This window comes from Candoia aspera, chromosome 10 (genome assembly GCF_035149785.1).
Source record: "Candoia aspera isolate rCanAsp1 chromosome 10, rCanAsp1.hap2, whole genome shotgun sequence".
In the NCBI taxonomy this organism is placed as follows: domain Eukaryota; kingdom Metazoa; phylum Chordata; class Lepidosauria; order Squamata; family Boidae; genus Candoia; species Candoia aspera.
Window position 1 is genome coordinate 16,979,217 of NC_086162.1, and position 16,883 is coordinate 16,996,099.

General features: G+C 40.2%; 2 protein-coding genes across 2 annotated transcripts in view; both read right to left on the reverse strand.

Moving 5' to 3' along the window:
* LOC134503551 (synaptophysin-like protein 1) overlaps positions 1-16,883 on the reverse strand; it is a 258,926-nt gene that overhangs the window by 165,283 nt on the left and 76,760 nt on the right. The gene's annotated exons all lie outside the window — the stretch shown is intronic.
* Positions 1,321-15,315, reverse strand: LOC134503449 (trypsin-3-like). Its single transcript, XM_063312247.1, is given in 5 exon segments — positions 1,321-1,500; positions 3,127-3,260; positions 5,449-5,702; positions 6,253-6,424; positions 15,297-15,315. Coding segments are annotated over 5 exon segments (759 nt in total).

The following is a 16,883-nucleotide window of genomic DNA, read 5'->3' on the forward strand; positions in this document are numbered from 1 at the left end:
CTTGTTTAATAAATAAATAACCAATAACTATTGGAATTGCCTTCTCTGGTTGCTTATATCTTTTATTATTCATTTAGCATTAAACAAATGCAGCAGTATCATTTGCCACAGTTAGTAATGAACATCTGGCTTGTAAAGGCCTTTTCTTTCCTCTCTTTTGCAGGCTGATGTATGAAACAAGTTGATCTCTCTCAAGTTCACTGTGCAACTTGCATCTGTGAAGTGCCTTTTTATGAAGGAAAAAAGGCATATTGATGAGATATAGTGTATTGCATCCCTGTTTGCAAAGCAGAGTGAAAGGAATAGGAAAGATTTTTTACCTGTGGAAATGATGCTTATAGAGCAGCCTTTCTCAACCTTTTGACCCTGGAGGAACCCTTGAAATATTTTTCAGGCTTTGTGGAACCCCTGCACATTCAGGCTCAAATAGAGGCCAGAAAATTATTGTATTTGTTTCATGGGTAGGCCTGTCTATATTTATTTTTTATTTTATTTTATTTTTTATTTATTTTTTATTTTCTATCCTGCCTTTATTATTTTTATAAATAACTCAAGGCGGCAAACATACCTGATACTCCTTCCTTCTCCTGTTTTCCCCACAACAACAGTGTTCTTAAACTAAAAATAAAGAATGAAGCTTACCTCTTTAATGTGAAGTTGCCCGAATTTCAAATAATTTTTAAAATAAATAGTGATCTGCCATGGAACCCTGGTTGAGAAACCCTGTTGTAGAGCAAACCGTCAGAAAAACTGCTGCTGGGGAGACCAGATGCCAGAAGAGGGCATCCTCTGCACAGCAATGCAACCACTTGCTAACTCTCTAGTTCTGCCAATAAAAATTTCTCTAACTTTCACGTGGCAGCTGTGCCAATTTGTGGAATCAAGAAACCTGAGTGATGCCACAGTACTCCTCGGATCAAACTGACTTTTTGACCATATCCTGCAGGCACCCCAGTTAAAAATCATAATTTGGTGACAATTTTTGGAAAGGACTCAGTGTCTTACCCAGTGCTGGAAGGGCAGGGTGGGATCACGAAATGGTGGGGCCTTTTTAAAATTTATTGTTGTAATATATGTGCTTTTTGAATATAAATGCAAGTGATTATTATTTCTAAACTTTCAGTTATAACGGTACAGTAGCATATGATGCCTCTGCTTTCACCCTGTTTTCAGATGATATGTAAGTAACTCCTGTAGCTAGCACAGACAAATAGACACCACGAAAGCTGGTGAAATGCACAAAGAGAAAATTAATGCTCAATTCCATACAGAATTTATTCTGACATCAGGGTCCCAGTGCAGCAAAGTCTTCCTGTGACACTAGCGGGAATACACAGCTTGGTTGCCCGAGTTTCTCTGCATGGTGTCGTGAATCCAGTTGGTGAATCGGCAGATGTCTGCATAAAATCCAGGCTTCCCAGGTTGGGCACAGATTTGCATCCCCCAGAAGATGATCCCTTGGAGTCTGTTGTTGCACACTAAGGGTCCCCCAGAGTCACCCTACAGGCCAAAGAACAGAACTGTTCATTTGTTGCATTAAATTATTTCTATTCCAACTTCGCCTCTCCCCAAACCTGGCCAAAACAAGGAACAATAAAATGTTGGTAGGTGAGCGATTCAAATACGCAGCGTAGAGGTCATGCAAGAAAGTTTGATGATTGTAGAAAAACCATGAGCAAAAAACTGATAGAAGAAAGCTGATTAGGAAAGGAATCTGGCAATCCCCACTGAAAAGGCACTCTGTTAGTATGCATCAGGTGAATCAGGCTAATTGTTAAATAGTATAGTGAACTATCCACTAATAAATAAATTGTAATTAAAGACTGCAAGCTGACTGAAGTTCTGTTGAAAAAGCTCAATGTGTTCCATCACCTGGATCTTTGCAATCAGCAGTAATAACCACTGAATTCTGTGGAGCTTACTCTCATGCAATTATGCATAGAATTGTAGTCGTGTCCTACATTAATAATCTGTTTCAGATGTCTACATTTTATGATTAGCAAAAAGAATCTTGGTAATGTCAGAGAAGTCCATGATTTTAATCAGAATGGTGAGACACGCCCAAAGGACACACCGTGCGCAGATTGTGCTAATATCCATCTCAAAATCTTGGCTGAAAAAAATATTAAAAACTTGCATAAAAATCGTGCATTTGGAAGATGTTGCATACGAAAATGGAAAATGGCGTACTATGTGGGAAAAGGAGAGTACAAAGAAGTGTAATACTTGGAAAATATATGATGTGTAATTTTTAGGAGGTATGCAAGATTGCATATATTTGGGGAAGTTATATAAAAGATATATACAAGTTGGTTAGGAACAGATCGCCAAGAAAAAATCTATCTATGGTTGCTTAGTTAGAGTCAACACCAATGTGATGGCACATAATCCAATCAATCAATATAAATATGTTTGTGAAGAAAAGTCACACTGAAATACAAATGTGGTTTTTCTTTTTTAAAAATTATAGCATGATTCCAGCTTCTGACTGACCAGACTGAATTAAATAAACGTGCTACTGACATCTACTGGTAATATATCATCTTTACATCCCTTGTTGGTATAACAGAAAAAAACATAGCCTGGGGAGGTACTTACGGATTTTCTCTGAAGAGAACCATTCCAAATTTACCACTGCTGGTGGACATAGAAATACCACAAGAGAATCACACCACCAACAAAATTGTGGTTTTAAAAACCAGCAGATCTGGCGGTCTGGACCTTTACAATTTGGGACACTGCAAGGCCCAAATTGTAATGTTATGGCAGCCTCAGGCCATACCTAACCTTTCAGAGGCTGAAGACCACAGGTTGTAGGTCCACAAGGACAGCCACCCAAGTGGAAGAAGATACGAAGTTTGGTGCAGGAGGAGTTTAGCTTAGCATTTTTCCCCTCAACTATAATACACTGTGCCTATTTTAAGACTTACACTATAGTTGACATGGGTTTTCCACCTCAAAGCAGAAGACCTCCCTGGCAGCCATGTTCCGCAGAAATTCAGAAGTGGCTCTAAGGAATGCAGCAAAGGGTTTCAGAGACTGCACATAATGCTAGGTTGCCCATTTCTGGTTGAGAGACAGAGGCACCCCCCAAATTGCTTGGAGCTCCTATTGTGACAACTGTACCTGACAAGAGTCCACACCTCCTCTCACACCAGCACATAGCATGTTTTCCATGATAGAGTTTGGGTATGCCTGTTTGCAGTCTTCATGGGGTATTGTATAGACCCTTGCACACTGTAGGAGGTCAGGGTATTCAGCTGCCAACAAAAAATCCCAACAGTTTTTAGGGCTGGTATAATCCAGTGAGAGAAATTTCTTGGGACTTAGACCTGCCCAAGCTGTCTTTGATGCTTTAGTAATGCCTTTTTTTCACCTCCTTTTACCACTTCCACCTAGAAATGGGTGCTTCCTCATCCCCAGAGGCTGCTTTATCAGAAATACCTCAGAATTCAGAAACATTTCAACAGTGCAGTTTTGCCCCAAACGATAGAAACCCATTTGATTTCTTCTTTTTTAAAATGGATGAAATGTCATGAAATCGTCATGTGAGATTTCAGATGAAAATGCTGAAGTCTTGTAAGATTTTAGACAAAAGACTTGAAATCAAACTAGTTTGAAATCTAGTATGATTTGGAGATCTCATGAAGTTCCAGACATTATACATATATAATTTTTCCTCACTTTTTTTAGGAACATATGTCTCTGATATAAAATGCTTAAGTATAACATATTCATGAATAACTGTATTTTGGAATGTGTCCGTCTCTCTGCAATGCAGAATTATGAACACATTTGTGATGGGGGAACTGCCTTGCAACATTCACCAAACTGCAGATTTTTCAACTGTAACTGTAACTGAAAATCTATCTCCCATTGAGGCTGCCATCTTTTTTCTCCTCCACTGAGAACTGAGAACCACTTCCTCATGACATAGAAACAATTTCAGCATTTTAACTGGTAATATCTCAAGCAAAAAGAAAAAAACTGAATGCACCCCTGCCCCCCCATGAAACTATGCCTGGGTTCACAAATCAGTTAATTTTATTTACACATTAACTTTATATCCTGTCTTGACTCCGGAAGTCAAGGCATTGTTCCTAGCACTCTCATCTCCAATGTTCCGCATAGCAACAACACTGTGGGGTAGGCTGAGAGTGAGATTGGGTGGTCCAAAAGCACCCTGGGAGTTTCCTTAGCTATAGGTGGTCTTGAACTTCAATCTCCCCAATTCTGGTCCATTAACTGTAACAATTGCACACACACACACACACACACACCGGCTCTAAAGACATTGCAAATACATTTGTGCAAGATACTAAAATTAGTTAATTTTAACTATGGGTTGGTTTTTTTTGTTTGTTTGTTTTTGGTGATTTAGCTTGATGGGTGAACCCAACTATTTAGTTAGTTTATAGTTTTCAGTGTTTTGTGCAAATTGAGAAAATGGGTTAATTTGGTAAATAGGATCAGCATCAATACAAATAATCCATCATATGAACTCCCAGGACTGCATTGTGCCGGAGAGCTTTGGAAATGGCCTACATGAAGTCATGACCATTCAGTTGTCATCTTTGGAAGTGACAGTAAAGCAGAATGATTAAATACAAGAAGATAATTATGTGAACTGCTTTTAAGGAAAGAAATTTAATAATAATTCAAAGTAAATGTAAATTAAGTCAAATTCAACTTTGTCATGGCCCCATCTACTTTTTTACCCTTTGGCCCCCAGGAGACCATTTCAAGGCCAATTTCATCCATTGCTCTGAGGAAAGTTGTGCACTTTGGCCAACCTCTCTTGATCTCGGGGCGAAATTTTGCTCTTTTCATGACCCACCCCAAAGCCAACAAGATTTTGCAGGAGCAGATTCACAAATTGACGTTACTAGTGACTTGCAGAAATGAAGACACCATCTGTTGGCTGTAGATATTTTTGTCGTGGGTGGCCTATGTTCTCATCTCTGGTGTGTATTTGGAATTCCTAATTAGTGTGAGTGATTTCTCCCACTGATTAAAAGATGAGAAGTTACCAAACGAATGAAGAAATGCAGATTACTCCAACTTCACAAAAGAGACAAGTTTCCAACCCATTAAAAAAAAAAACCAGGAGGAATTAAGTAAGAGTTTTGCTGCCATCTATTGCCTGTATATAGATGCCATAAATTGTCTCTATATAGGAGTCTCACTAGAATTCTTGGATTGTAACCTTAACTTTCCATCTAATAAATATTTCCAAACAGAGTGCCCAAATTTTTGCACCTTGGAATAATTTTTCTTTAGACCATTGTTTCTCAACCTTGGTAACTTTAAGATGGAAGGACTTCAACTCCCAGAATTCTCCAGCCAGCATGTAGCTGGCTGGGAAATTCTGGGAGATGAAGTCTACCCATCTTAAAGTTGCCAAGGTTGAGCAACACTGCTCTCGACTACAAAATCTGACAATTGTACCTTGTGGTGACTTGATGGTGCCCCAGCCTGATACCTCACAACGAGTGTTAGGCTGAGTACATTCGGTGGCCAGCTCAATGGGTCAGACATACTGGTTAATGCTGGCGGAGTTGCGCAACTGTAGCAGCATGAGGTCACTATCTTGTGTGGTGGGGTTATAGGCTGGATGTCGGAATTTCTGCACAGAGGAGATGCATTGCTCAGAACCCTCGTTGGCTCGAAGGCTGTAATCACCCATCCGGGTATAAATATCCCTGCATGGTTAGAGCAGCAGAAGAAAAAGAAATGCTGTAAGAGTGTTTCATCAAAAGAACGCTGTTGAGCCAATCTATTTAATCTTCTACTTTACTTCCCACATTGGCCACTAGCAGTAAGTGACTTCCCAAACTTGCATTTCAGGCACATGATTTGCAACTTTTGATGCCACTTTTTTTAAATGCTGCAATGGGGTAGTTTAACTCTCATGGCCCATCACAAAGAATCCTGGGAACTGTACCTTAGTGAGGATGTTGATAACTCCTGAATAAACTTTCTTAATTGCTGCAAGTATAGCTATCAATGTTCCCTGATAAAAATTATGAACAGAGCAAAATTAGATAAGTTTGACTTGAAAGTGGGTTACGCGCTAGGTGGACTGAGTGAGTAGACGGTAGTCCTCACTTAATGACCATTCATTTAGTAACTGTTCGAAGTTACAATGGCATTGAAAAAAGTGACTTATGACCAGTCCTCATACTTACAACAAGCACTTACAGACAAAGCTTTTGGTTTCTCCTTCCTTGCCCCAATTCAAGGTTTTCTTACCCCTGGTGATCACAGTGAGCTGCAGTAAGTACCCAGTCCTTGTCTATCAGGACTCCACCACATTGAACATCTGGACCATTTTTCTTGTTGTTGGAGAGGATGACCTGGAAAGGTTGAGCGTGCTTGGGGCACTCTTGACCTCCAATGATCCAAGAGTCATCCTGTGCAGCCACTGGAAAGGAAGATCCCTCAGCAATTAGCAGAATCTTACCACCAAATCAGCAAAGAGACAGATCAAACGTCAGCTTAGCTCAGCCTTTCCTGATCTGAATTTCTTCTAGATATATTGGGATGAGCTCATTTCACATCTCTGGAGAATACCAAGTTAAGCACGAGCAGTCAAGAGATGGTTGAACTTCACCTATCAACCCTTAGAAGCATGGCCAAAGGTTAGGAATGACAGAAATTGCAATCCAATAGCCCCAAATCTCCCACCCGCTGTTCTGTGGCAACATTGCTGCAGAATTAATAGGATTTTCAGTTCTCAGGAACTGATCTGATGCTTGAAAAGAAAGACAGAGGGATATTTGTGAGAAGGAAAAAATGTCTAACATTAGATAAGAGATTCTAGCAGCATCAACAGGCACAAAAGGGGCACAAATGAGTTGCTGATAAACTTATAACCAGTCCCAATTCTGTTGAAATCTAAAAAGCCAGTTTGCTTATAGGTTTGAGCACATATAATTCTGGGACTCTTTTAGCTCTGCTGAGCATCAGTGTGCACTTGATCAGTGTACTTCCTGAGATGAGGTAGAAATTACAGCATGTTTAATCCGTTCCACAAAAGATGTTCGCTAATGTCTGGGACAGGAATTCTCCATCGCTGCTACTACTTTGCTCGTTTTTTTCAAAAACCAAATGGGACTTTAAAACCCCCCCACAAACTTTGCTTACCACTTTGTTTGACGGGGATGATATATTACTGGGAAAACTAGGTGGTTTTTGAAAGCAGTGTACATTTTAAAAAAGAAAGAAAGAGTTCCGTGTCCATACAATTAAGCTATGTAATAGCTCCGTGATTAACCTGGGAAGAGAGTTGTCAAAACAAAGAAAGTACATCACCCTTGCAAAAAAAAATATATATTGGCTAAGAGAAGGCATGTGTTTGCTGGTAATTTACATACGATAATGTTTTGTTCTCAAAATGTTAGGAGCATTTTAAAACTATTTAAAAATATAATTTGCAAAGCCCAACATATAGCAACAGGAATAAAGTAAGTAAGAAGAACAATTAACTTTTGCCAGATATTTTTCTTCTGCTCCATGGAAGTAATTATTACATCACATTAGGGGTTATAATTTGCAACGCACCGAGTTTTGCAGGAGAAATTTAAAATGGCTTGTGCAAGAGTTACGTTTCAAAAGTCAGGTGTGATTAAGCCAAGTATCAGCAATTTCTCCATCATCTTTGCATGGCTCATTCTTTGTTCTTTTGACAACGACAGTTTTCTTTGTTGTAAGGTGTGGCCACTTAGACAGAATTCTGTTCACTTTGTAAAACAAATTCCTTGTGTAGGAAGTGACATCCATTAATATGTCTAAAAATTCACCAGGGAGTCAAGCTAATGCTGCTTCTATTCCAGATTCTTTATCATGCTAATTTAAAGTCTGTGGTTTGCAGTTTTAGATTGCATTCTATTTATTGCTGGGGTGCCAAACCCCTCTATCAATCGCCCTAATGACTTTCTCTGTTCTTGCTGGGGAAGAGAAAGTAGAGGCTGAAACACTATTCAGGTGGGTGGAGAAGAACTACCCCTGTCCTTATCTGGATGATAAATATGGTGATGACCTTGTAAGGAACATATGGAAGAAAGGAGCAAGACAGTCCTAATGTTACTGTGCTTGACCCTGGTAGTTAGCAGGTGTGAGTTATTTATGAGAAAAGTTAAATTGAGAAGGTCAATGATGTACTTATGGGGAAGGATGTAAAAGGATGTTCTGGGCAGGATGTGATAAAGGTGATAGGAAGAAATCCAAGGGATGACTTAAGGGGGCTTGAGGAATGTGTTTTATGTGCTCAGGGATTGTTAGAAGTATTAATATTAGATGTTGGTGGCTTTTGTTCATTGTGTTACATATATATTGGTGGCCTTTTTTTTTACTATATTAGGTATATAAAATGTGTGTTTTCTTTTATCTTCTTACTTTGAGAATGGCATTGTCACTGCCCTAAGAAAATAAACTTTGCTGTACCCATTTTGGTCTGGTTCTTTGATTCTCCAGGTCAGACAGACCCAAGTGACAGATCCAGGCTAGAAGCAAGGGGTCTGGGATTCTGTTCAGCCTGGATTTGTTTGTAACAACCTAAACACTGCCCCAAAGAGCACAAAACAGGATGAGTACGTAAAATTTCCAAGGGCTAATTTAGGTCATTAGCTGCAAAGCTGGAAATCATACTTATTGTTTAAATCACAAAGCAGGGAAGGCTGTGATTAGACAAACCACAGGAGCTAACTGTGCTTGGGCAACTTCATGATGGTGAACACCTTCAAAGATAGGCCTATTTTTTCTCAAGTAAGATACTTGGCCATCCTAGTGAAGGATCCAGTGATAGGATTCTATGAGTCTGGGATAGAAAAAGGATGTTTCTAAAACATGGCAGATGAGGACAGATGGGCATCCCAATCTTATCTCTTAAGAGGGTCATCAGTCCACCCATGAAGAAGTCTGTGAAAAAGAGGATCAAAAGAGTTACAGAGACCCCACCTTAACATACTGTATATACTTGCATATAAGCCCATCCATGGATAAGCTGACCCTTGAATTTTTAAGCAGAATACCATGAAAAATTTAAAATGTAAGTAAGTAAAAGAAATAAAAAATAAACATAAAATGTGCCACCCACAGAAAAGCCGACCTGCATTTTTCATGGTATTTTGGTTAAAAATTTGAGGGTCTGCTTATCCACAAATGGGTAAGTATATAGTATATAGGGGAGTATATAGAGGAAATACAGGTAGTACAGTATTACCATGTATACTTGCAGATAAGCCTATCCGTGGATAAGCCAAACCCAATTTGGGGGGTGTATTTTGGCATCTAAAATTCTCAGCTTATCCATAAATATGTACAGTACTCACTAATAATTGAAACATTCCTGTTTCCAGTTTCTATAACCTAACCCCTTTTTCCTTGCATTAAATCTGCTGAACAAGACTGTGTGAATCCCACTTCCTTGGTCATGCACTGAGGTTAAGTGTTTGAGAAGCCCAAGTGACCCCTGTTAAAACAATAAGTCTTTCTTCACCCAGATACACACAGCACTCGCAACGGAATGCATTACATTCGGTCACTCTATGTATGTGTGAATTAAAACCCTATGACCAAATGCAATTGTCACATAAAGATTGATATTTTTAATTGTATGTTTGCTGGTAGAAGAATTCACGAAAGAGAACTGATTAGATAAGGCTGAGTCTACCTTTTCTGTTGTATGCCAGCTACGTACAAGAGATTATTTATTTCATAAATGTATAGCCCAATTTTCTCTAGAGGCTCAAGGCACCTTACATGATGATCACCTTGTTATCTTCACAACAATGACCTTGTGAGGTAGGCTTGGCTGAGCGAGAGCAGTTGACCCAAAGTTATCTAATGAATCCCATGGCTACAAGTGGAATTGAAACTTGGGCCCCTGTTTCCTCTGTGGGGCTTCAGAAACAGGCTTGCCCCCACCAGCTGGGAGCTAGTAAGTGTCAACAAGAGGAAATGCAACTGAGTGGTGTAAATGTAATCTTAAAAATATAAACTTACAGAGAATTAATTAAATGTATTTCCTGCTTGTAAAAATCAGCAGGGCTTCAACATGGCCATGACTACCATCTTGATTTTCTTGACACCCACCCCACCCCATGGACATCTCTTTTACCCATTGTTTGGCCATGCCGTTGAGACTCTTGCCTGCAACATATTCTTTCCTGCCAGTTTTGTCTTACAGAACCACATGACAATTGAATTGGACACATCACATTCTGGGATGCATGCAGTTGATAGGTTGCTCATGGTTTTTGCGTCTCCTCATTCTGATTTTTGGAGCCCAAATGAAGGTTGGTAACCATGGTGGAAGCTGTGTTATGGTGTGTCAATCACACATCATCCCAATGGGGTGCCTGAAGCAGTGCAGAGGTGGCCCTTAGAGGTTATCACTCTGATTTGTTGCACCCCGATAAGGTCATTGAATCCAGCTCCAGTTCAAGCGTTTTTATGGTTCTGAGTCACTTAGAGGAACTTCTGATGGGCAGGGTGGATGTGAAGAAATCGGCACCCCTTCCTGATGATGTAACCCTTGACTCTTGTGGATAAGGGTACGCCCACAGTGGCACTGAGGGGTAAATGCACAAACATGAACCTCCTGTAGATGCAGAAATCTGGGTTCACAGCTGATGGGTGGATGCAGTGTTGCAAGCCAGCAAGGTGATGAAATGCAGCCACACAAAAGCCCTCCTTAGAGATTCTGTAATGACAGGGTGATAAGCACCGCAGCTCTCATACTAAGCTAGCTTCGCCCAGCGGAGGAATTGGCGGTGCAGAGATCTGCCTGCAGGCAGAAGGTAGAAGGAGTATTGTCCCCACAAACGTAGTGCCAGCACTGTAGGTGATGCGTTTCACAGAGATACCATCTTGGTCACTATCAGACTAATAAAATCTCTACCTGTTGAATGATCTGATAAAATGGTTCCATAGTGGAACAGGAGCCAATAAGAACAAAGAGTCTTGTACCAAGGAATCTAAAGCCATCACAGCATTGAGGAAGCTGATTGTTCTGGCTAGATACACCGTTGGCCAGGATCAAATCCGCCTAGACCAGCCTTTTCATCTGTATGTCACCAAGCAGCGGTCCATTTCATCTGACCACAAAGGAGATAAGCCTTCTTTAAAAGGCCACCTCTGTCATTCTCCTCTTCCTGAACTATAAGGAGCAGGTAGGACAGGTCAGGGAACAGGTAACACAAGAACTACTGAAACTCTACATTATGGTTATAGGGTATAACAACAGAATCTTACAGGCTTTGTTGATTAGGAGTGAAAGAACCCTGTCCTGTCCCTAAACCTACCATTCTGAGTCAGGTGAAGTAGGCAGTATGCAAATGTTTGTATAAATAATTTCAAAAAGTGGAGTACAACCCTAAAGCAGCATTTCTGTCAAGGCCAGCTCAAGAACAACGATGAGTCTGCGTATTCCAAACTCTAGTTCTTTATTTGCTCTCACCGTACAGACAGAATCTTGCCAGACTAAAGCTGCCCTAACTAACCTAAGGGGAAATAACCGGGGACACTCTAGGGCGGGGCCACCCTGAACTTCTTCACTTTCCCACCAATGCTGTCCAGACTCTGAGTCCTCTTATCTCCTTGGAATGCACTCCCTCCTTCCTGAGAATCAGCAGCAGCGCTGAAATCCACCACAGTTTCTCAACCTTTGACCCTGGAGGAACCCTGGAAATATTTTTCAGGCCTCACAGAACCCCTGCACATTCTGGCTCAAATATAGGCCAGAAGCTACAAAATTATTATGTTTGTTTCGTGTGTAGGCCTGTATATATGCATTAACAGTATTCTTAAACTAAAAATAAAGAATGAAACTTACCTCTTTAATGTGAGGTTGCCTGAATTTCAAGTAATTTTTTTAATAAATCGTGATCTCCCAGGGAATCCCTAGTGACCTCTTGTGGAACCCAAGGGTTCCATGGAACCCTGGTTGCAAAACCCTGGTCTAAAGGAAGTTGCAGATCCCTGAACTTGGGTTATATTTCAGAATAACAAGCTATATTTTCATCACTTTTGCCAACAGTATTTCCTTTGTGACAGTGGAAGGATCAGCAACATTCCAGCACTCCTTCCATTTCTTCTCTATTCCAACAAAAGGCAAGCTAAGGAAATAGATGCCTCGTTGTAGCAGTGTCAAAGGTCTGTAAAGCCTGAAGCCAGGAGCATCTGGTGGGATCAGAAAAGTCAAGAAGGCATCCACAATCACATGATGAAAGCCCTACTCCTTTATGCTTGTGCAACTCCAATAAAGGGGGCAGGGCTTTGATCATGTGGTTGCATATGCCAACTTGACTTTTTTGATCTCCTTGCAGATGTGATGATATGCGGGAATGACCTTGGGAGACAGGAGGAAGAGCCGCAGACTAGGCAACTGTCATGCAAGAGGTATCTCAGCCCACAGAAGCAGAGGGGATGTGGAAAGCATTTCAGAAGGGACCCACCCTAGTTTTCTGGGGAGTAAAAGGAAAGGAGGGGAGGAATACTTTCAGACTTGCAAGATTCTGTTAATGTAACCTTACAATAATGATAGAGCTAGCATTCATTGTGGCGCTTCTTGTCTGGACGACCTCAAAGTGCTAACAGCAAATAACTCTGTCTGAAGAAGGATTGCTCAACATCTGATAACCTGGAGTAGCATGAAATGTGGGAGATTTCAGAGAAAAGTTATCACTGATTCAAAGTACAAACCAAGGAGAAGCAAAAAGAGCACCCGTCTGCTGGGCTGTTGTCCTCTGATTTATTCCTAATTTTAATGCATGTATATAAACCAAGGTTGAGATTGTCACCCAACTTCTAATACCAGTGCCCTTGCAAGAATATCTTTAAGCATGTAGGATATATTCTTCTCCTTCCAAGGAAACTGAGGAGGTCATGCATAATTTTGATCTTCTCACCTGTTTGAATGGCAAGCTTGTGAGGTAGGCAAGAGACGGTGCTTGGGTTAAGTCCACTCAGTCAGGTTCATGGCCAAGTGAGGATTTGAAAGAGCTCACGTCCTTTCAAATCGTATAGATAAAAATGTAGCTTTACTAATGCATCCATTATTAAAATAGTGGGAGCAGAATTATTAAGGCAAAGCCACGCTCCTTTTCTTGGGCCTATATCCTGGAACCGTTCAAGTGTAAAGCACTTGAGCTTCAGCACATCTTCCCGAAGACAGGAAGGCTTCTGTACTTGTTGTCAGCAGCAACTGGATTCTGACATCAAGGGTTGGGACATCCACCCCAGAACAAGCAGGGCCAGATTGCTGAGGTCATTTACATAATTCCAATTAATTGTGGCTGCAATTATCTACCATTACATCTCTGTCTCCCCAGGTTTAGCCACTCATCAGTGGGATAAACAGTTAAATGATATTATTCAAGGGTCCCAATAGAGAATTGTGAAGTACCATACCAGCTAAGCTAACCTAGGATGAAAAATTGGTTTTGTTTCTGTTATTTTGAGGAACATCTGGACCCCTCAGGAATTGCAAGTTGCCACCAAGAAATTTTGGGAGAGAAGTAAAAGGAAATTCCACAGCAATCGGCATCATGGATAGATTGGATCCCAATTAATGTCCCATCATTCTTTAGTGTAATCGCTTCAGCCCTGCTTTTAGCCTGTGGCAGTCTTTTTTAATTTATTTATTTATTATGTATTGCTTTTAAAATAATAACAGAAAAAGAAAAGGAACAAAACACAGAGATAATTATGATATAAATGCATACATCGTTGAAGGGAAAAAAACATGGAATAAGTGCTTTAAAAAATGGTGAAAAAATACAATAGAAAAAAGAAACGAAGAAACGAAGTATAATGTATTGTTCTAACAGTAAACAGTTACAATTCTATATATATTTATCTAATGCAAATATTATTCAAGTATGTATATATTTATTTCTAATACAGTTATATAACTATCATGCTTTTTTAACCTACTGTATTTGGTATAAAAGAGTCCCATATTTCATTATACTTGTCCATGCAAAGTCTGCGTCTCTAGGCAATCTGCTCATAAGTGGCAAGCGCAATCAGGTCTTCGATCCATTGAGTAAATGGGGCCATACTTTTATCTTAACTGCCCAGAGTCCCTCCTCTGGGGGAGATGGGCGGTGGCAAAATTTTACAAATAAAATAAATAAATCTTCCCAAAGCAAAAGAGCTAGAGCGAAAGAATGTCTAAAGAAAGCAAAACCACTTATAAGGAGAGTCGTTGGGAGTTGGATAGCATACAAGTTTAATGATTTATTATTGTTATTATTTAATAATTTTATTAAAGTTTTTAATAAACATAGTAAAAACTAATACAAACTACACTAAAAGAGAAAGAAAAATTCAGAAAGTGCAGAAAAAAGAAAAAGAAAAATTCAGAAAGTGCAGGAAAAAAGAAAAAGAAAAAGGTTATTAGTTATTAATATTTTAGCCCATGTAAAAACAAACTTTAAAATAAGAAAAAGTTATAACCAGCTTAGCCATTTCAATTCTTTTCTGCCTGGTCCTTTGGTTCCCTCTACTGTCCATTTGCAACCTTCATCAAGCCTCAATTCCTAATATTTGTTTATTTGTTTGTTGCTCACATTTATATGGCCGCCTATCTCTCACAAGGCGACTCTGGGTGGCCTACAACAATATGGATTTTGTTTTGTTTCAGTCATTTCCCATGAGTATATTATTTAATTATATATGTGTTTTTCAAATCTTACAGCAAAAATAAGCAATATTCCAAATCTCTCTAGTCTCCTAATCCATTTAAAACTTTCTTAACTCAAAATCCTCTCTCCTGTTTTTTTGCCATATTATTTGCTTTTTGTATATTATTTTAAATTTTTGAGACTCTATTTAAAATTCCTTAAATCTGAAGAAGAAAGTAAAACTCACCAGGTGTCAAATTAAGCTCACTGTTTTGAAGGTCTCTAATATCCATGAAGTGGTTAAATTTAATATTTCCAAAATTAGAAAGTGAGTACAACTGGCTTTATGTCCTTATGAAAGGTTCCACCGCTGCTGAGAGCAAAGATGTCTTCTCCCTCAGCTCCTGGTGCTCAAACCCTTGGGAGACCACAGTTTTTTTGTCTCCTTGTGAGGAGCTGCCATTCAGAGCACTCATAGGTGATCTCCCGATCTCTCCTTCTCTGGAGAAATTCAAAGGACCTGTCTATTCGCTGGTCTTTTGTTCTACACAGTGGTTGTCATCTCTGCTCATTCACGGACATGTCTTCAGTCAGCCATGACTCACACCAGCAGTCCCAGACACCATTTTAATTTCTGATACCCAACTTCCTAGATGCCCCTGGTACCTGTTTTCATGACGTGCATGCTCATGTTGTTGTTGTTTATTCGTTTAGTCGCTTCCGACTCTTCGTGACTTCATGGACCAGCCCACGCCAGAGCTTCCTGTCGGTCGTCAACACCCCCAGCTCCCCCAGGGACGAATCCGTCACCTCTAGAAGATCATCCATCCACCTGGCCCTTGGTCGGCCCCTCTTCCTTTTGCCTTCCAGTCTCCCTAGCATCAGCATCTTCTCCAGGGTGTCCTGTCTTCTCATTATGTGGCCAAAGTATTTCAGTTTTGCCTTTAATATCATTCCCTCAAGTGAGCAGTCTGGCTTTATTTCCTGGAGGATGGACTGGTTTGATCTTCTGGCAGTCCAAGGCACTCTCAGAATTTTCCTCCAACACCACAGTTCAAAAGCATCGATCTTCCTTCGCTCAGCCTTCCTTATGGTCCAGCTCTCGCAGCCATATGTTACTACAGGGAACACCATTGCTTTAACTATGCGGGCCTTTGTTGTCAGTGTGATGTCTCTGCTCTTAACTATTTTATCGAGATTTGTCATTGCTCTTCTCCCAAGGATTAAGCGTCTTCTGATTTCCTGACTGCAGTCACCATCTGCAGTAATCTTTGCACCTAGGAATACAAAGTCTTTCACTGCTTCTACATTTTCTCCCTCTATTTGCCAGTTATCAATCAAGCTGGTTGCCATAATCTTGGTTTTTTTGAGGTTTAGCTGCAAGCCAGCTTTTGCACTTTCTTCTTTCACCTTCATCATAAGGCTCCTCAGTTCCTCTTCACTTTCAGCCATCAAAGTGGTATCATCTGCATATCTGAGATTGTTAATGTTTCTTCCAGAGATTTTAACTCCAGCCTTGGATTCCTCAAGCCCAGCTTGTCGCATGATGTGTTCTGCATACAAGTTGAATAGGTAGGGTGAGAGTATACAGCCCTGCCGTACTCCTTTCCCAATCTTAAACCAGTCCGTTGTTCCGTGGTCTGTTCTTACTGTTGCTACTTGGTCATTATACAGATTCCTCAGGAGGCATACAAGATGACTTGGTATCCCCATACCGCTAAGAACTTGCCACAATTTGTTATGGTCCACACAGTCAAAGGCTTTAGAATAGTCAATAAAACAGAAATAGATGTTTTTCTGAAACTCCCTGGCTTTTTCCATTATCCATCAGATATTGGCAATTTGGTCTCTAGTTCCTCTGCCTTTTCTAAACCCAGCTTGTACATCTGGCAATTCTTGCTCCATGAATTGCTGAAGTCTACCTTGCAGGATCTTGAGCATTACCTTACTGGCATGTGAAATGAGTGCCACTGGTCGATAGTTTGAACATTCTTTAGTGTTTCCCTTTTTTGGTATGGGGATATAAGTTGATTTTTTCCAATCTGATGGCCATTCTTGTGTTTTCCAAATTTGCTGGCATATAGCATGCATTACCTTGACAGCATCATCTTGCAAGATTTTGAACAGTTCAGCTGGGATGCCGTCGTCTCCTGCTGCCTTGTTATTAGCAATGCTTCTTAAGGCCCATTCAACCTCACTCTTCAGGATGTCTGGCTCTAGCTCACTGACCACACCGTCAAAGCTATCCCCGAT